The sequence below is a fragment of the Zonotrichia albicollis genome, chromosome 6, assembly GCF_047830755.1.
Source record: "Zonotrichia albicollis isolate bZonAlb1 chromosome 6, bZonAlb1.hap1, whole genome shotgun sequence".
NCBI lineage: Eukaryota > Metazoa > Chordata > Aves > Passeriformes > Passerellidae > Zonotrichia > Zonotrichia albicollis.
Genome location: NC_133824.1, coordinates 513,152 through 534,632, shown reverse-complemented (window position 1 = coordinate 534,632; position 21,481 = coordinate 513,152). Strand labels below are relative to the sequence as shown.

The 21,481-nt window shown below is 40.7% G+C and overlaps 1 protein-coding gene across 5 annotated transcripts in view; it reads left to right on the top strand.

Moving 5' to 3' along the window:
* The window catches only part of ESR2 (estrogen receptor 2), a 38,539-nt gene extending 18,230 nt beyond the window's left edge, over positions 1 to 20,309 (top strand). For 4 of the 5 annotated variants that reach the window (XM_074542226.1, XM_074542223.1, XM_074542228.1 and 1 more), the window contains exons 5-9: positions 8,143 to 8,442; positions 11,960 to 12,098; positions 14,274 to 14,407; positions 16,604 to 16,778; positions 18,717 to 20,309. In XM_074542226.1, the coding sequence (XP_074398327.1) occupies positions 8,143 to 8,442; positions 11,960 to 12,098; positions 14,274 to 14,407; positions 16,604 to 16,778; positions 18,717 to 18,906 (938 nt within the window). In that variant the 3' untranslated portion in view covers positions 18,907 to 20,309. The remainder of the gene's footprint in view (positions 1 to 8,142; positions 8,443 to 11,959; positions 12,099 to 14,273; positions 14,408 to 16,603; positions 16,779 to 18,716) is intronic. The other variant, XM_074542225.1, reaches the window with a different exon arrangement.
* The last annotated feature ends 1,172 nt before the right edge of the window (positions 20,310 to 21,481 follow it).

The following is a 21,481-nucleotide window of genomic DNA, read 5'->3' as shown; positions in this document are numbered from 1 at the left end:
CAGAATGGGAAATCGAGAGCTGCTGCTTCCAGAACCTTCCAGAGGCAGCCTCTGCTGATGTGGGGTGAAGGAGCCTGTGCTGCGCTCTGCTGCTTGGATGCACTGCAGGAGCAGCAGTGTCACATCAGAGCAGTAGTGAATTAACCCTGCATTCCACCTCTGATGGTGGCAAGAGTGGGTGCCTCAGTGAAACTCCTGCTGCCAACTCTCAGCTTCCAAAAATTTGTGGTTGGGGACATTATTAGAATGACATTATTAGAATGATATTTTCCATTATCCCTCTTCTTAACCGTACAAAGACTTAGCATCTACACCATTCCTCAGCAGTTTGGCCATCCATCCCTTGAAGAACAAGCTCTCTGGTTGCCAGGTTTTTGTGGGGGGCTTTGGTGGGACAGTGAGGGAAAAGCATTGGGAGGGCAGCTCCTTTTGTGAACAAGCTGTCTTCACATGATGCCCCACAGCTCTTCCACCAAAAGAAATAGTGAGCCACCACTGTTTGTCACTGCACCACTCAGAATTATACAGCCTTTTCTTTTTTCCCTGTCTAGTACTTACAGCAATATGACTTCAATGCAGTTGATAATTTATAGATTATATTTTCAAAGTTACTTTTAAGAAGAAAATTATTTGAGAAACGTTTCAATCTAATGTATGTTTACAGTCAAGGTTTGCTGTTTCTTGTAGATTCCCCAATGTGTGTAATAGAAACAGGCTGGGAAAATAACCCATAAGAACACTGGAGTGCACAGGAGAAGGTCCCTGTGTTTGGCTCTCCATGATTTGCAGGCATGCATCTTGTTTCATCCCATTTAATGCAGACACCTATTTCTGTTTCAAAACTAGACACCATTTTCATCCTCCCACAGCTTTGATCTGTGGACTGTTTGTAAAATACGACTTCTTTCATTGGGAACATTGTTTAGAATTTCAGCCTGCATTTATTGCTGAACAATTAATGTCCATTTTTTCTTGCAACAGCATTGTCTTTTAGCATAGAGGCTCCTCTTCTCTTTGTTGTTAACAGCCTGATTTTGTTTAAGGACTGCATCATAACCTTCACAACCTTTGTTTTAGTTGGCTAAGTAAAGCAAGAAAACTTCTCTTGCAAAATAGGAAAGTAGACGAATCTGGAAGTCATCAGGGTAGCTTGTCCCTCCACCTGCTCTAGGCAGAGATAACCCAATTTTCACTTGGATGGCCAGAATTATGGGCAGCATTCTGGTGCCTCTCCTCCCTGCAGTGGCACTGACACATTTCTGCTGCTGCAGGAGCTTTCCTCTGCTCACACCCAGGATCAGATTTGCCTTTTCCAAGGTAACATCCTGCTGGCAGTTCATAATCACTCCACGATCTGTTGTGACTGCAGTCACCCTGTTCATTTCCAGCTGACAACTCCCAGAGCAGAACTGAAATTTCAACTGTTCCTTGAATTATTTTTGTACTCCTCAAGTACATTTAGTTTCTTCTGCTCAAGTCAGATGCTTCTTTCTTTGTGAAGCTCCTGTCTTTTCCCTCAGTGATGGTCCATCTCAGCTTTAATGGTGCTTGGTCTTACCTCCAGCAAGGAAAGCCTTATGCCTGCAAATAAGATTCCTTCCAAAACCTTTCTGAATGGTGCCACTGTCTTTTGGTCATTTTTATGACTCAGAATTTTGCTCAAAGTTTTTCCAAGGGAGCTTTCTATAAAGCCCCTGTTCTGGAGTTGGAAAGGTTTGGTAAAAATTGATTCCATAATGATATTATAAGGTAGACCTCCACAGTGCTTGCCTTAAATTAATCCTTTTATTCTAGCTGTCCAAAAAGTCCTGGTGTGTGATTAGACCTCATAGGCACTGTGGTATTACAAGTAATAAATTATAGTATGCACTTATGTCCTAACCTGTGCTCCCTTGAATCTTGTCACATATTCATAAACATGTTTTTTCTACCATAATGATTGTCTGCAGGATATTGATGACTTTGCCAGAAAAAAAAAAAAGATTGAAATGATAACTGAAAAAACCCCCTGTATTTTTAAATAATTCATTTTTAAAATAGTAGCACTAAAGCTTGAAACTCTCAAGAATTTAATTTGAGAATCTGAACAATTTATTTTCAGAAAAAAAGAACATAAAAATTACTCAGAACTGTCTGAGTCACCTGATGAGTTAAGTGGCAGCTGTGAGCAATGCTGGTGTATGGACACATGGTGACAGACATTTAAAGCTGACAGATTTTAAGGCAGTATTTCTTGCATGAGATGTAAATGCCATTTCCTACAACCAGAGTGATTATCTCCCAGACTTTTTCTTATAAGAATCGTGCTTTAATAAAAACTTTGTATTGTAGAAAGCCATAAAAGAGAACACTTTGTTTTTAATGAAGGCTTTTCTGCGTCTCTGCTCCTTTCTGAGGTCACTTAGAGAAAGGATTGGTTCACATCTGCTAAAGCCCTGGATGGGATGGAATGGTTTGTGAGTGCATTTCTGCTCAGTGGAGACTTGTGTCCAGCAGAAGTGATAAAAGAGGTTCAATTGCCGCTCTGTAGTTTGAGAGCTCTTCATAAAATCTCTGCACCATTCCCATCATAACTTAAAATCCTTGCTTTGCATATTATCAATAGACAACTCAAGAGAAAACACTTAAGAACTTGTTTAAAACAAGGTTGTGTGCCTAAATCTGATTAAGCAGTACAGGCCATCTTCCATGAAAGGAGAAGGTAGAAAAGTGTTGCTCTAGAGCTTTATGGTCTGAAATTCTCTTGGATGTCATCACCTTCAGAAATGTGAAAAATTCAGCCAAACAAGCCGCAGGTATTTTGGTGGAGGCCAGCTTGGGGTGCCTTGTATTGAGGTGATACTGGATTTTCCTATGAAAAATAGAAAATATTCATATATCATATAAAAATATTCATATATCATTGCCAAAAGCACATGGGTCATAGACATTGCATCTGCCAATTCCTCTGCAGGAAATCTCTGTTCCCTGCTGTTCCAAACAAGGAAGATACTGCTAAAGTTTGGCAGTAGGACTCCTAACAGTGATAGAAAAATAATTAACAAAAAAATTGCACTATCATTAGGAACAAAGAAAACAGAAAAACTGCAGTAAGCTCTGCCCAGAAAACTTGAATAAAACAGACCAGGATAAACCTGATCTTCCCTTGGAACCTTCTGGTGTTTAGCTGGGGAGCTGAAATGGACTTGGACTGTTTGCCAAAGGCAGTGAAGAAGAGGGGAGTTGCTTCATCATTTTTCACTCTCAGATCAGCAATCCCCTGCTTTGCTTTTGGTTTGCTTCCTGAGGCTCAGATAGAATAAAATAAATAGGCTCAAATAAAACTCCTTCTTTCACAAGGAGTTTTCAGTTTCCCTGACTTTCATTTCCCTCCTCTGCACTGCTCCTGTATCTTTTCCCCCATGTGTCTGTTCTCAACATGTTGAAATTGCTCCAAAGGTGAAGCTCCTTTCAGCCCTGAGTGAGGAGGCTGAGAGGCCACACTCAAGTGATGGAGAGATGCTGCTCTTGAATAATTTGACAAGTTTGCAGGGAGGAAAACAGATTTCTCTGTGGGCTGGTTCAGGATTTGGCCCTTTCTCCTGTCTGTGGACAGCTGAAATACTCCAAAGTACTTTACACACAGAAAATAAGTGGGGACAAAATGTTTCAAGGCATTCTCTGGACATCAAATGTATTAATTGAATTTCAGCTTTTATAGCAAGCACTAGAATTTCTGCTCACATTCTCATGTGCACACAGGCAGACAGCAGCTCCTTTGTCAGTGGCTCCACTCTTGAGAATTCAATTTGAGAGCCTGCTCTGGAGTGTGTACTCACCAGAACATTTGCATTTGCTTTGAAAGGTGGCTGGAGTGATCATGATTTACCAGTGTGTACTGGAGCAAGTTTACCCTCAGATTCTTTCAAAAACTGACTATAAAATACCCAGTGGTAGAATCTGCAGCTGCTACAGACCTGGTTGGTTTTATGAGCCATTGCCAGGGACCAAAATCAATGTGAAGGGCAACATGCCACATAGCTACCTACCATATCAGACAGCGTTTGTGATTTTCAGAGAATTTGCAAAGCTTGAAAAATAGTGTGTTTCACTGCCAGCAATGCCTGCTGTGGCTGAGTGAACAACAGGCTCATTTTAATGACCTTTTTCCAATGTGCTTCACTTCTTATATCTTGGGGTCATTTACTCATGGTCTGTGGTGCTGCAGCTCGAGGTCTTGCCCTTGGCCCAGCATTCTCAGCTGAATTCAGCAATTTTCTTGCACAAAATAGCTCTAAATAATGAGAGTGTTAGGAGGAATGAGGGATTTGATCATTTTGCACTTCTGCAATTGGCTGAATTATCTTTATAGAAATGAATATTAGATATTAAGAACAGTTAGGGAGTTTGTAGCAAAGTAATAGATAGCCCCTAATGTGGGAAGATGTATTTTATTTCTCTGCCTTTACACACATTGATCCACATCTCTGTACTTAAAACATTAGGCTGGTCAATAATTATTTATAACATATAGTTTTATAAACAGTTATACATGTCTTTTGTATGCTAAAAATATATATAAGTAGAATTTCTTGGTCCTGCCTAAACTTTGGATTTAAATAGAAAGAAAAGAAGTTCCTTTATGTTGTTGAAAGCTGTTGTTTTAACTGGAAAGACTGGTGACTAGAAAGTTTAAATGTAGCTTTCTTTTACTTTAAATGCAAGCAGAAATATAGAAAGTTTTAATAAATGGTATATCTTTTAAGTATCTTTTATGCACACTACTCATTCATTCAGCCTACTTCTGTTTGGCAAGATATGGTGAATAAAAACCACTGCAAATAACTCAGAATCTGCTTTGGTTGGGTTTTTTCCCACCTTGGTTTTGTCATCAGTTATTATTTCTTTAGTAGCAAGTTTTTACGCAGAGATGTAATACTCCTAGTCTGCCTTTCTGGACTGGTAATGTTATTATAGAAATTTGGTAAATGTTTTAAGTTGAGCATATTTTATATTTATATATATATAATTAATTGGTTATATAAGAAACTTGATGCAGTTAAATAACATAAAGTAATTTAAAGGGGTTTGCTAGTTCCCAGTAAGAACCCTCCACAACTTGTGAGATCTTTAATACTCTCAAAATCATAACCTGATTGAATTATCTTTTAGATGAAGCACTGAGTGCAGCTGTGCAGATGGAAATTGTTCAAGATTTTCTCAATTAGAACAGAATGTTGAAATTCTTTTTAAATTGCTTCCAAGTTTAATTTCTTTGATATTCATCAAAGTATCTGCTCAATTATCTGTGTGTTTATATTTTCTGTATATTTATATAAGCTGAAAGTTATATTTATAGGTTACAAAATATTATTTAAAGATCATTACAACAGTGAATTGGAAAGGGTAACTCAGATAACATGTCACAGAGCATTTGGTATTTTTGCATAACCCAAGAAAATTTTTACTCTATTCTGCCCATGGCTTTTATTTCCTTTGCTATTTTTCTTGTTCTGTTTTTCAAGGTGCCCCTGGGAAATGTGCTTCAGGTTTCTAAACAGTGAAAACAATGTGCTTTCTTTCTTGGTGGTTATGGTCCCTCTCATGCTGTGGAGATCAGAGCCCTGCATCTCTGTGGGCAGAGCACCTGGTACCTGGGCATCTCCTGGTGTCTTCCCTGATGGAAAATACATACTTTCCGTGCATTACAAGATTTCAGAACAGAAATATTTCTAGTATTTTTTGGAAGCTTACAAACCACTTCAAGATTTTCCTCTTGACCTTTGTGCACTAGGCAAGAAATGAGGCTTAGCACAGAGTTCACTACGTGATCCAGGTGTCTTTGTAGAAAATATTCTATGCCTTGGTGGCCTTTGACTCTCCTCAGGAAGGATTTGCCCAGACTGATGGTGGGAGAAATTGCTTTGTTACTTCTGTAGTTCTGCAGGGAACCTTTTTTTGGGTATTTTCATCAAGTCTCATTCCATGAATCTACATAAGATAATGTCTCGTGCTCTGTCTGTCTCTGCTGGTATGTTACCTTCCCTTAGTTGCTATTCATCTGCTCTGGCAGCTTCTAGCTAGTTGTCATTTGGCTAAACATTTGGTTCCACAAATTATTTATTTCCATCAATCCATTATTTGTGCAAATTTCCTGTCTGCATTCAGCCCATTTCATCCTACCCACATCCCTTTCAAAGTTGCAAAACCATCCTTTCTCCAAATGGTGCAGACCTGAAGCTGGACTAATTCCAAATGATCCCGCTTGGATAGCTCTGTGCCTGAGGTCTGTTCATCAAACAGCTTTGCCTGCTGGGCTTCTCCAATCTCTTGGATTTCCAGGGAAAGAATGTTCTCCAATATTGAGAACTTCTTTAATGAGAACTTCTTTAACTTTCCCCTGCATCCAATATGGTTTACCGAACAGGCAGCAAGTGAGAGTGAGAGCCATGGACAACTGAAAAGTTCACATCCTGAAAATCCTGGAATACTCAGTTGGTCCTTATTCAGTCAGGCTGTTCCTGAGTGGCCTTTGCATCCACCCCTCCCACAGACTGACCCAGATGCTGTTTGGCAGCTGCTGAAGGTGTGACAGGACTGTGACCTGAAAGCCACCTCCGCCTGAGCCTGAGCTCTTGTTTAGCAAGACAAAGCCTTGTCAACAGCATCTGAAATTAATTTGTTGTGCCTCCACTGCCCTTATGTTTAATTTGGCTAATCTTTGGACCTCTTTGCTAGCTGAAGTAGAACTGTAGCTGACTATTTTATTAATATTGTGGTTTTGGAGAAGCTCTTAGACTCTTTCCTTGGAAGCTATGCAAAAACAGGCAACAGTGATGCTACCAATAACACTGACCAAGTATTGGACAATGTTTAGATTTGTCAGAACAAACAATTAAATCTGGGAATGTAGAGGACCAGTTCTCTTTGCAACAGAAGTAGCCTTCTGCACACAGAACTCCACACAGGGTGTTTGCTCTTAGTTGTAGATATTTGAATTCCCTTTGGAGAAATTTCTGCTGGCTTTTTGGGGTATGGGCAGAAAATGGGCTGAATCTTATGAATCCCTGGCTGAACATCCAGCTAATTCTGAGGCCCACTTGTGCTCGTTCCTGAAACATCTAATCTGTAACAACCCGGCCCAGACTTTCAAGTTTTTTATTCCTCCAGATTATATATAAAGCAAAATTTACAATCAGCTATCATTATTTGCCTTTAAAGATCTGATTTATATATTTTTGATATCAATGAGAGTTTTCCACTGGACTTTTAAACTGAGCTAACTGAGGTTCAAAACCAAACATTTTTAAACTTTGTTTAGCAGAATAAACAAAACCCCTCAGCTGAAGTCAGCAGGGACAAAGTTAAGTCCGTGCTGAATGTCCTAGAAACTTAATGTTCAATATTACAACAGCCAATATTAAGGGGTTTTCCTCCTTCTCCCCAGACATTTGTGTTGGGACCCAGGACATTCCTCTGGATGCCCTGGGTGATTTGAGACCCTGGCAGGGGGCTCAGAGACCTTGGCACAGAGTCAAAAACACCTGTGCCTTTGATTTTTAGCCCATGGAAAAAATTAACAACTTTGTATGAAGATTTACAAACCACGAGAGTTTGAGTAGAATGATAGTGAATTTGTCACAGGGTGAAAAAGTGACAGTTTTTTGGGGAATTTTGGGGTTTTAGAATGGGGCCACTCAAGAGGCAAGATGGAGGAATCTGGGCCTGTCCTGTCCTTTTTCTCCTTCTTCTTGTCCTCCATTTTCTGCTGTGATGGTGACACTTTTTAATTGGTTTAGAGTAGAGACAGACGGTCTAACATAGGTGATAGGTATTGGAAAAATATTGTAAATAATGTACAGGTAGTTCTTAGCATAAAAATGTTAACACTACCCCCAGGGCAGGTGTTGTGTCACAACTTGACCTGCTGGATAGATCTCAGCAGGTGAGAGAAAGAATATAATAGATAAGAAAAAATAAACAGCCTTGAAAAGCAGAACCAATGAATCTTGACTTTTTCTTGGGTCGTGGGGCTGGGAAAAAAGACTTTCTAACACCTTGGGGTCATCTCGACCACAGAAACCTGAGCCATTTGGGTTTACACAAGGGAGGAAAATTCTGTGGGGAAAATCTCTCCAATGCAACGTGTGGTTCTCGTGGCAGGCTCCAGGAGAGAGCGCTGCGGGTACCGGATCCTGCGGAGCCACCGCAGCGCCGAGGAGCGCGCGCACTGCCTGGGCAGGGCCAGGAGGTACAACGAGGCGGCCATGAGGGTGAAGGAGATCCTGCTGAGCGCCCTCAGCCCCGAGCAGTTCGTGCTGACCCTGCTGGCGGCAGAGCCGCCCCACGTGCTGGTCAGCAGGCCCAGCAAACCCTTCACCGAGGCCTCCATGATGATGTCCCTGACCAAGCTGGCGGACAAGGAGCTGGTGCACATGATCGGCTGGGCCAAGAAGATTCCTGGTGAGGAGTTTGGTTTGTTTTGGTCAATGGTTTGGTTTGTTTTGGTCAATGGTTTGGTTTGTTTTGGTCAATGGTTTGGTTTGTTTTGGTCAATGGTTTGGTTTTGGTCAATGGTTCGGTTTTGGTCAATGGTTTGGTTTGGTTTTGGTCAATGGTTTGGTTTAGTTTTGGTCAATGGTTTGGTTTGGTTTTGGTCAATGGAATGGTTTGGTTTGGTTTTAGTCAATGGTTTGGTTTAGTTTTGACCAATGGTTTTGTTTGTTTTTGACCAATGGTTTTGTTTGTTTTGGTCAACGGTTTGGTTTGGTTTTGGTCAATGGAATGGTTTAGTTTTGACCAATGGTTTTGTTTGTTTTTGACCAATGGTTTTGTTTGTTTTGGTCAACGGTTTGGTTTGGTTTTGGTCAATGGAATGGTTTAGTTTTGACCAATGGTTTTGTTTGTTTTTGACCAATGGTTTTGTTTGTTTTTGACCAATGGTTTTGTTTGTTTTGGTCAATGGTTTGGTTTGGTTTTGGTCAATGGTTTTTCAATTTCCAAACCAACCTCAATTTTGGCACAGGGCACTTTTAGTTTATTTTCAACATATGAAAATGAACTAAATAAACAAAATAAAATAGAAATAAAAGTAATAATAAATAGAAATAAAAACGGTTTCTTGGCAGTAAGAAATAAAAACTTTTTCTTGGCAGTAAGAGAACTGTGTGAAGAAAACCCATTGAAGCAATCAAACCCCTTCAAAACAGTTTTTGGGAATGCTGACACTTTGTTGTCTCTGTGTTTTTTCTAATCACTCCTGTTACAGAGAACAGAAATAAAAAGCATTTTAGAGCAATGCCAAAAATAGATGGGATGTTTAATATACACCCAACTATAAGTGACACTGCTGTATCACATGGCAGTTGGACTATTGACTTCAATGTAGACTGATATTTTGTTTTTTATTAAAAAGTTGTGATGACTAAAGATCAGGACATGGAATTTCATTTTTCAAAAACTCTTGCATGAAGGTGATCATGCCCATGCCTGGTTCCTAGAGGTAAGATCTTAGGAAAAATAGAGAGCTCTTGACTAATGGCCCAGTGAGCAGTAATTTTACTTTCTGAAAAGCTGAATATTTGCTTTTGTGTACTCAGGTTAGAAGTCCATTTTCATCTCAAAGGTATTATTGGATATTATTCTGATACTCTCAAAGTTATTATTGGATATTATTTTTACACTCACTGGAGGTGAAAAAAAATCCTTGTTGTATTAACAGTAACTTTTTGCATAAATAGGAGAAAAAGCATGTTAGTATTTTGTGGTTTTTTTGTGTTTAATATTTAATGACAGTCTTTTGTTATGAATTTTACTCTGTGGCTATATTTTTGTTCTGGACTTTCAGCCTAATGCAGTATGTTTTTTGTTGCTCTGTCAAATAGAAGTTGACATCTGGGTTTTTTTCCTTCTGAATTCCAAGTATTTTAATTCTCAGTTGTCAGGTAGCAGAACACAGCTTCTGTAATTGCCTTTTGCTTTGCTGACCTAGTCTAAAAGAGTTTACATGGTTCATTGCTGAACCTGTATTGCAGATCAATAAGTTGTTGTCACAGTATTGAAATTTGGGTTCATTATGCAGCCCAGTGTGTTGCTGACCAGAGCAATGTGTCTTTTCCTAGGTTTTACACATCCAGCACAAGTTTTTTTTTTTTCTTCTCTGTCTTAGCAATCTATAATTAAATTATAAGAAATAGAGCCCACAATCTAAAGGATGTGTAATACAACCAGAGAAAAATTATTAGGTTAATGTAGTCTGGAGGAAATAAAATGGGGCTCCTGAGGCTGCAGTGAAAGCTGTGGTGGCTGTTTGCTGTGCTGCACCTCTGGAGCATGAGATTTCTTAGGAAAAAGAGAATTAGAGTCCTTCTAACAGCTGTGCTCAATGGCCACAGCTCCTACTGCTGCCACTGATAATGTGAATTTAGCAGATGACATCCGTGATAAATCTGGATCTTCAAGGACCTGGAGATTGAACCCTGGGACTTGGTCTGACATCACTCAGCTGAGAGAGTCTTTAAACCTGATAATTCCTTGTTTGTGCTAGAGAAATCAGTACATGGCAGTGTAAATGTTTATTTAAATATACTCTGAAATGTCTTTGGGCTGTTGTTTCCCAGGAAACTGGCACTGTCAGTTTCTGTACTGTTTCACACTTCCATGAATATTTCCCTAAAAGCAGTTTTAAATGATGAGTGTGTGTGACAGATAATCTGTTGTTGGCTGTGTGTTCTGCAGTAAATTCTGTGACAGTGGAGCCCAGGAGGGAAGGCACCGCTCCTGGCTCCTGTTTATCCCTGCTATGAAACCAGAGGCAAGGCTGCCCCAGCTCTGGAAAGCAGCACATTCAGTGATGATAAAAGTGAGCTTTGCCCAGCTCATGTCAGCCCTGGCTGTCACTGACTGTCCTCCAGCTGAGTCCTGTAATAAGATTAAAATGCGTGGAGCATTTGTATAAATTACTGACAGAGAGATTCTTTGGCAGCCCAAATGTCCTGTGCGTGTTTTAACACCTCAGACAACCAGGAAGAACTTCAGGAAACCAATCTGCCATGGCCAGGCTGTGCCTGGATTTGTCACCAAGCAGCATCAGAGATGGCAGCTCATCTGAAAATGGAGCACCTTTGCCAAGGGCCCAAGCTAAAGAAGCTCAGCTTTGAAAAGTGTGGCCTGATCTTGTTTTTGATCACTGAGCAGCCCTTCCTCATATCTGTGTTTTCCTCCTTGACTGAACTGTCTGTTTTCCCACCCATGTTTTGATAATTGATAATTTATACTTCTGATCTTTTGGAGTGTATGAATTTTATTTCTCCTATTTTTTCTTTTGACTTCTAACTTCTAAGCATTATTTTTTCCCTAGTCTTTTTTATTTTTTTTTTTTTTAATCAGGGGAAGAGAAGAGGTTGGCTGTGTTTGTCTCTGCCTTCTGGCTGTGCTGCAGTGTTATCTGAGGCCTTGCTAAAAGTTCTGGAGAGAAATGAATCACAGAATCATGGAATGAGTGGGGTTGGAAGGGACCTCAAAGATCACCTTGTTCCAACCCTCTGAGATGTGCAGGGGCACCTTCCTCTATCCCAGGCTGCTCAGAGCCCCATCCAGCCTGAACATTTCCAGGGATGGGGCATCCACAGCTTTTCTGGACATCCTGTGCCAGGGCCTCACCCTCACAATATTTCTTCTAACATCTTTTAGGACAAGAACATAAAGCAGGTGACTCTGCAGTCATTTGAGTTTCAGCAGCTGTATGGGACTAATTGCACTAAAACACCACTCTGCTTTATTCCAAATAGTTTTTAGATAATGATAATCGCAAATATTTTGGTTCCTATTTCAAGGGGTAGCCTGCTACTGTGGATGTCAGTGCTCCCTTATCTTCACAACTCATAGTTCTTTCTGGCTTTTTTTTGTTTCTCATATGCTCATTTTTCTTTATTAAAACAGACATTTAACAAGTTATTTTATGCTATTTGCATCACTTTAGGCTTCATTGATCTCAGCCTCTATGACCAAGTGAGGCTCTTGGAGAGCTGCTGGATGGAAGTTCTGATGATTGGTTTGATGTGGAGATCCATCGACCATCCTGGGAAACTGATTTTTGCACCAGACCTTGTATTAGACAGGTAAGAGGAGTAAATTTATTGAGAGCATTTCAAATTAGCATGGTTGAAGGTGGGGAAGAGGATTAAACATTGCAGATCTTATTAATACTTCATCTAACAATATAATTTACTTGTGCTTGTAACAATCACATCCTAAGGGTCCACATCCTTACAGGGCTTAAGGAATGCTAAGCTTTAAAAGCATTGTTGAACTTGCAAATTCCTGAACTCCTCTAGCACTGAGTGTGAAGTTTCTCTTCACGTTTTTCTTCTCTCATTTTTTCCCATCTTTTGGTGATTTTGTTCCCTTTGTTCCAGGTCTCATATGCTGAATGTCAATACAAAACACTCCTACATTGTCCTTTTGTCCCTACATCCCTCATTAAAAAGAAGATACAGTTTCAGGCAGTATTTTAATTATTTTAAATAGGTTTCCTGCCAGTTTTGTTCCTGCCACTACAGCTGAATTCATAGTTAGCTGTAATAGTGAACATTGGAGCATTAGCTGAGAGGGATTGCTGTTGGATACTAAGAATATTTTTTCAAGCTACAGCCGAGTGTTTTCAAGTTTAAAGATTATTTCTCCATAGCATCATGTACCAGGAAGGAAGAATATGGATTAGTAAGGATGTTTTTTTACAGAACCTTAGAAAGATTTGACCTGTGCTTCACATTGGTAAAAAGTTAGGGAAGCAATCTACTGTCTTAGGTAGTTTTAAAATATCTTTTCAACCTGGGGAAATTGAGATTTGCACCAGTTCTGTGGCATGCAATCAATAATTAGATACAGATAGGTAAAATTGGCTTATAAAAATAATTTATAAAACAGAGGAAATAAATATTATTTGCTCATATAAAATTCAATGCAAGGACATGTTGCACTGTTCAGTGCAATGACCAGAAATTGATGAAAATGTACAATACATTTAATTGCTCAAGAGTTTTGAGAATATTTGATGTATTTCTTCATTTCCTCAAGACATGGCAGAGTGGGAGCTTACAAGTGTCTGGGCATGCTGTAATTTTATTCAGGGCATCCTTACATGAACCTGGTCTGTAACTTGACTGCTTTTATCTTACAGAGGATAAGTTCTAAGCTGAACTTAGAATCCCGGAATGGTTTGGCTTGGAAGGGACCTTAATAATCATCTCATTCCCTTAATAAAAGCTCAATATTCTTTGCTATGAGGAACACAGGAAACTGGGGAATAAAAAATACTTTTTTCAGGCAGAACCTGCTGCCCCAGGTGGTGTAACCTGCATGTTCCTGCCTCCAGCCTGAAGGCTCAGCACCTTTCTCTTGGGATCCAGTAAATTTATTTCATTCTCCTGCACTGCTGTGCTTAAATCTGTCTTGTCTTAAAAATGTTACAGAGAAAAAAAATCTCCTGTGACAAAGAGGATAAGGAGCCTCCCTTTTAATACTGTTGTTGTAGAGCTTAATCCCTTTTTTAGTCTAGTACATATAAAACAAAACTAACAAAAAAACTGGAACAGCAACTTCAGTAGCTTGAGATTTGCCACTGCTGATTTTTAAACAAATAGGAATGACTTGTTTGGGGTGTTTTTCAGATCTGAAAATAAGACCACATCTCATGTCCAAGATGGGGAAAGTTGCATTCCATAAATATTTGCAAATATAAAAATATCCAAACCACAAAACCACCAAAACCCCAAATAACTTTCAGTACCTCCCCAGAAAATAGCGCCAGGAGATAGGGACAAGAGTTGTTTTATTCTTTAAAAAGGTCTTGTTATTCCAAGCAACTTATTTTGGGAACCCTTCTTCTTTCACCAAGTCTCGAGGCCTCCATTTTGTACACATATTATGTTATTGGTTGTGGGTAACTCCTTATGAAACAAATCTGGAAAATTATTCAAGGTGATATTGTGTCCTGCACGACAGGATTTCAGACTGATTATCCAGAATTATACCAACTGAGAGGACACATAAATATGATCACACTTATGGCCAATCCTGCTTGCACTTTAATGAGAAAATCAGTTTCTTATAAATGCTGACCTTTCACACCATTGTAACTTTCAATTCAGATTTCACGACAGATCCTGTTAAATCTTCCCAAAGATGAGATTAGATGGGCCTTCTGCAGCCTCCTTCATGCTTTGACTTTTATCTGTCTGAGTCAGTTCCTTAATTCTCCTTTTTTTGGTAACATGTTGAATGTGTTTCCATAGGGATGAGGGGAAATGTGTAGAGGGGATTTTGGAGATCTTTGACATGCTCCTGGCCATGACCTCGAGGTTCCGGGAGCTGAAGCTGCAGCACAAGGAGTATCTGTGTGTCAAGGCAATGATCCTCCTCAATTCCAGTGAGTATGTGCTTGCCTCTAATACTCACCAAAACTGCACCTTTCATTGTGAGGGTGGCTGGGAAACCAGCCTCAAAAAACCCAAAATGTCAAATGATAAAAAACTATTGGAAGAGAATAATGGGAAAGGATTTGTCTCTGATAGATTGTAAAGACTTTTGCTCAGGAGACTTCTAAGCTGTAAAATTTGCTGGTTTTAGGGGCTATGTCCTGTTCTGCATGAAAGACCCCAAGTTCTGATAATTTCTCACAAGATGGGACTCATGGCTCCTTTTGGATGGGAAATTTTGGTCCTATCTTTGTGGATCCTTGTCATATGTGAAGTTACTATACAGTCCTACAAATATGTCCTTAATTCTTAATTCTAGTACTACTAGTTACTCAACTGAGTGATGATGAATGGGGCTTAATAGTTCCTATTTAATGTTTCTATTTAACAGTGATGAGTTGGTAAGAAATGCTTGGAACTACTCAGCAGTTCTGCAGGGTGAGTTTCAGGACAGGAGCTTTGCTTTGCAGCCTCTCACACTAGGTGCGGTTTTGCTAGTTTAGGGTAGCCTGCAGTAAAAATTTTTTTTTTCCCCAGAACATTTCAGAGTCAATATTGACAAAGACCAAAATCCCACAACAAAATAGCAGCTAAGCTATTTGCATCTAGTGCTTTCAGCAAGAAGCTGCTGCATAATTCTTAATCCAGTACAGAAGGGGAACAGTCCAGCTGCAATCCCACTTGTCTGTCCCTTGTTTGAGTTGGGAGTGTTGATCTGCTGGAGGGTTGGAAGGCTCTGCAGAGGGATCTGGGCAGGCTGGATTGATGGGTCAGGACCAACAGCACGAGAACCAAGTTCTGGGTCCTGCACTTTGGCCACAAAGTCCTCCTGCAGTGACACAGGCTGGGGGAACAGTGGTTGGAAAGCCATGATGATGATGATGATGATGAGAGAAAATGGCTTCAAGCTGCACCAGGAGTGATTTAGGTTGGATGTTAGGAACAATTTCTTCACCAGAGGGGTGGTCAGACATTGGAACAGGTTGCCCAGGCAAGTGGTGGAGCCACCATCCCTGGAGGGATTTAAAATGTGGCACTTGGGGATGTGGTTTAGTGATGGCCTTGGTAGTGCTGGGTCAAAGACTGGGCTTGACCTTAAAGGTTTTTCCAGCCTAGATGGTTCCATGATTCTGTGGAGACCACTATTTCAACAGACAACAAAAGCTGTTCTTTTCTTTTCCCTAAAATACCCACAAAAAAACTCCAAACAACAAAACAAAAAACCAACCAAAAAGCCTCAACCAAATTCCACATTCATCAGCCATATTTTCTTCAAAGTTCATGTTTTAAAAGATCTGTCCATTCTCTTCTTTTACTCTCCCTTCTTGACAAAAATTAATAATTTGTCCCTAATTTTCAAGGTGTTCTGGAGCTCTGTCCTTCCGTAGGTATCTCTGGAGGGACTGTTGAGATTTTTTCTTTCCCTTGTCCCAGGTCTCTTCTGCTTTATCAATAATGTTATTGTGTGTTTCCAGACCTTCTTAGTGATGATTTATTTTTTTCCTTGTCCATATCCCCAAACCTCTTATTTTTTTTTTCTTCTTCTTTTTTTTTTTTTTTAAATTGTATTTTTGTAGGGTTTTTGTTGTTTTGTTTGGTTTTTGGTTGTTTTTTTTTTTTTCTTTTTTGTTTTGATTTGGTTTTGCTGACTTTCAAGGTTTCTCACTGCAGACCTTTGCTGTTATTATGACACTCTTAGTAATCTGTAGGGAGACCATGACCAGTGGGTCACTCTGAGCAGTGTCCCTGCCATGTTCTCCTTCCTCCCTATTATATACTCAGGAAAAAAGGGTTTTTTTCAACAAGAAGGGATTAGAACAAGCATAATATTATAGATCATAATAATACAAAAAAACACAAGGAGAAAAAAACCCTGGAGAATGGAGAGCACTTCATGACCTGACTGAAGGGTTCATGTGCAACAAGTCCAAGGAGGATTTGGAAGAACTTCTCACTTAGCAAATGATGGGACCATCAAATTCAAACTTGATGTGGCATACAGAGCATCATTTGTACAGTCTTGAGGGGGGTGTCAGGGCATGTATCTTCTCTAATTTTGTTGAAATATTACATATTTTAAAAATCTACAGTTGCAGCTTTTTTTCTTCCTTATCAGCAGCAAATATTTCTTCCTCTTCTCTGGTTAGGCATGTTCCACTGGTCAGCAGAGGAGCCTGAGAGCAACAGGAAGCTGCACCACCTGCTCAACGTGGTCACAGAGGCTTTGGTGTGGGTTATTGCCAAGAGTGGCATCCCCTCTCAGCAGCAGACCACTCGCCTGGCCAATCTGCTGATGCTGCTCTCCCACGTCAGGCAGGCCAGGTACGGTCTGCAGAGGGTGTGTAACACTTGGGTTATGTCACTGTTTGTTCATTACAGCAAAAAAAGAGGTGGCTGAGCTCCAGAGCACTCCTGAGGGAATCCTGGTGCTGCTCTGCACCTTTGTCACTGTGAGGCTTTCCTTCCCAGCACAACAAAACAGGCAGTAAGCTCAAGTGCTTGCGGGCACTCAAAGACATGATGATATGAAAATGTTGTCTTAACCTTGTTACATTAAACTATTCATTATGTGTCTGCCTGAAATGTTTAACAATAACACAAATTGAGCCTTTCATCCAGCCATCAAAACCCTTCCATTCAAAATGAAAATCTCTTCCAAAACTGATTTGCAGTGTGGGCTTTGGTAGAGCAAAGTGGATTTTGGGGACCAAGTTTTTCCCACACCAAATTTGTTGTCTTTTACATGGAACCACAGAGTTTTTACCAAGTGACTCATGCTGCAGCAATACCAGGCTCCTGCTTTTTCCATGGGAAGTGTCTCCAGTTTCTGAATCTCCTTTGAGATGTCCATCTCTGCTTGTGGTACAGCAGACTGAAATGGGGATCCTACAAAGAGAGGTTTTGATTTTCAATCTGTCATTTTAAATTATTACCCAGAGGCCAGCTATTGACTAAGCTGTCTCATGGCTTGACTTTGGACTGTGTGTGCAGGGAAGATGTCCTGGGACCAGGCTGGAGCACACAAAGCAGAGCTGGGCACATCTGTAGGGACACTGAAAAGGGGATGGCCACCTTTGCAATGAACTTCCTGGGACAGCAAAGGCAGCAGCAGGGATCTGATGGTGCTGAAATCCAGCTTTTTAACAGTCAGTTTGTGGGCTGGGGGTGAGTTTGAGAGCTGGCCTTGAAAAAGCTCCAGCCCCAGCCAGAGCTAAACCTGTCTCATGGCTCTGATCTCTGCCATCACCTGGATTGTGCTCTGTGATGTGACGCCACAGCTTTGCAGAAGCTGTTCTGGCATGCTGTGAACAAACAGCACAAATCTCTGAAAAATTTTTACATTTTCTCATTAAGCCAAGACCCTTTATGCTGTGTCTCCCTCAGCCAAAATCTGGAGGCTGCTTGTTGTGTCCTGTCTCCTTTAGGTTGCTTGGTGCTGGTCAGTCAATTAGACTTTGTTCTGGAAATAATTGAGATCTGGGTGTGGGAGAAGGGCTGCAATTTCATCTTGCCCATTAACACTTTTGAATTGTAGCAGAACCTGGTTTATCTGGGAGCACTGCCCCCCTCCCAGCCCAACTCACCAGCTCAGCTGTGTGCTGTTAGTTCCATTGGGATAGATTTGGTGTTGAGCAAGCACCCTTAGATCTCAACCCCAAACCCTGAGTGCATCTGGAGTATAAATACATGTGGCTGCAATGGCAAGAGACATTTTTAGTCCAAACCATGATACAGCACTGAGTGTTCAAACTAGCAAGATGTCATTGTATGTTACTGCATAACAGAGAGATTATTTTAAAGTCTGCAGCCACTGCAAGATCCTCTCACTGGACATGCAGAGAGTAAACAAAGTGCTTGAAGTTAGCTGGGTAATTAGGGCTTCCTACTCAGTCAGGTAGGAGAGGTAGGTAGTCTTTAGTAAACTGCATGTAGTAAATTCCTGTTTTGCATAAAGCTTCAGTATGGGGCCTCTACAGCATCCAAGAGGTTTTCCTTTCATTTCAATAGTGTTGATACATCTCAATTATTTCCTGAAAGGGTTTGTGTGGTGTAAAACAAAACCTGCTTCTCTAATAGTAGAACATTCAGCCTTAAAGCATTGGGATGTTGTTGGTAGTGGTAAGTGATCTCAGGGACCACAGCAGCTAAATCCTCTTAAATCCAAATTAACAAAGGGAGTCACTTGAAACCACGAGCATGTTTTTCTTCTCTGCACTGTTGGCACCAGACTGCTGAGTTATTTTCTGTTCTCCTGCACAGTAACAAGGGAATGGAGCATCTCCTGAGCATGAAGTGTAAGAACCTGGTGCCAGTGTATGACCTGCTGCTGGAGATGCTGAACGCTCACACCCTGCGGGGGCAGAGGAAGTCCCTGGCCACACACCCCGAGTTTGGCCCACTGGAGCAAATGGAGCCTGGAGACAGCCTGAGGAATGGGGCACCCCAGTAATTGTGCAAGGCCTGGAAATGTGAGGCTTTTTCAGAGCTATGGGGGGAAACAGAGCTGCTGTGATGGGGCTGCAGAGCTGTGACCTGGCGTGGGCTCTCATCCCTTCTGGATTTGCACAGGGGTGTCTCGGGAGAGGCCGCGGGCGCCTCTGTCTGTGTGTCTGACATTGCAACAGCTGCACTGCTCTAGTGCCTTTTCTGGGACTCTGCAAAAGCACCTTATGAAATCAAGCCTCAGAACAGTGCTGTGGGACAGGGGATTGATCCTCTCCTTCTCAGAGGCACAACTGAGAGGGAGAGGTAAAGGGACAGGTCTGAGAAGCCTGGAGAGAGCACGTTGGTCTCTGTCTCCCAGAGCAAGACTTTTAAGAACTGACTGAACAATGTCCTCTTTCAGCACAGGATGGTGTGAAATGCAGGACAGCATCATTTGGGACAGATGTTTACCTCTGTGTGCTGGTCCCTGGGGAATGCCTGCTCTGCAGCTGATCTGGATGAAGTGCCGAGATACAGACAGCGTAAAGGAGCTTATTCTCAAATATGCAATGGCTGCAGGAGCCTTCATTTGAAGGTCATTTGAAATAGCTTCTAGGGTCAGTTCAGAGCCTTTGCAGAAAGTTTAAATTGATCTTAAGTTTGTATTTTGTGAGCCTGTTCTTAACACTCACATTGTTATCTGCTTATAATTCTTCAGTGCTTTAAGCAACGACCAAATCGTCTGAATATCTCAGTCAATGCTGACCTTTGAGATGTGTTTTGTCTGTGAGTTTATCATGTTGTTTTATATATTTATTAATGATGTTAAATCTATTCTGATAATTAGGTACAAGAAGTTGCTCTGTGAATATTAACTGTTTGTATTTGTATATGATCTGCTGATCAGGCCTTGTGAAACCAGCTAGGAAAACAAAACAAAAAATCTTCCCACCCCTTTGACTGGTGTGTGGAATTACGTCCTGCCCACCCAAAACCTCTTGCAGGGGGTGAGGCACTGGATGGGAACATGGATGGGGATCTGTTTTTGTCTGCTGCCCTGAGGTTTGCTGCTTGCTTGCTCTCAGCATGCATGGCACCTTGTGCTGTGGTCTTTATATCTTTATAGGAGCCCTCAAAGAGCAAGGATGGGGATAATGGTAAACGTAAAGGCAGTGTAAAGATGGGGATAATGGTAAATATAAAGACAGGGTAAAGATGGGGATAGTGGTAAATGTAAAGACAGGGTAAAGATGGGGATAATGGTAAATGTAAAGGCAGTGTAAAGATGGGGATAATGTAAAGCACTGCTTTGCTTTGCAGGTGTGATGACTTGTTTGAATTACACTGAAGATGTAGTGGTTTAAACTTCCTTTTTGTGCTGATTTCTGCATGTGTTTAAGCTGCACTGAGTAAAAAAAAAAAAACAAACCTGATTAAATGGCCTGGCTGATGACCTCAGAGATCAGCAGGATGGCATCATTCATTCTGGTAACTGTCTCTACATGGAAACATTTAAATATAGCACATGCATGTTCTGGGCATTATGGTGAAATGAATTGGGATCACACCAAAAGTCTATTTTGAGCCCCTAAGTCTTTTGCATTAGGGACTTTGATTAGTATGCCATTTGCATATTTTGAATATTAGTCAAACCATTAATCTTGGTGGTTTTTTAAAGCCAAGGACAGTATTTTTTATAGGAAGTTTTCAGTGAGTTACACATCTATTGTCTGTTTTGATCTTGTACTAACTATACCAGATGCTGCTGCTGATCTAAATTTTTACTCTCTGCCTTTTTATTGTTTTTAAGAAACTGTAATATAGCTGTGTCCTTCTAAAGATGTGTAATATTTACAATGAAAAAAAAGGAAAAAAATGTGAGTACAGTCTGGAATTTATTGGTACTTTCATTTTGAGAGATGTTTTGCTGTGAAACAAACCTGTCTCTATTTCTTGGGCTTGATTGTGTTCTGGCCTCATTGCCTGTTATGTTGCTCTTTCTCTGATTTTCCTTATCCTTTGCAATCTTTTGGTTTAATATATTTTTCAAAGAAATGTTTAAGTGATTTGTTTGTTTTACTTTAAAAGTGCTAAATTTGTGTACAATCTTGGAACAAACCTTTTGAAGAGAAAATGGGAAAGACTGGGTATAAATCATGAAATTATCTTCTAGATGGAAATTTGCTGTGGACTGACTCTGTAAAAGGGATGTGCTGCAGTTTTGTGCTTTGTGGTGGTGTTCATCTATGTTGCTGTTAGTACAGTGCAAATAGGAAAATGATGTGATTTTAACCTACTTTTTGTCTTGTTGAACATGATTTTATTAAAAGTTACTAATGATGTTTTGAAATGGGTGGAAGTCACCAGCTGTGGAGTCTGGATTAATGTAGCTGTGTTCATACTGGGGTGAGGGGAAAATGCTCATTCCAACAGCACAGGGAGGTGTGTGGCAGTGACTGAACAAGGGTGGCTCTCTTGAGAGAGATGTTGGGTTTGTGTGGGGTCTGGATGCCCCAGACTGCCCCAGGGGCTGCATTCCTGGTGTGCACATCCCTGTCCCTCCAGCCTGGAGCAGAGCTGTCCCACTGTGCTTCCATTGG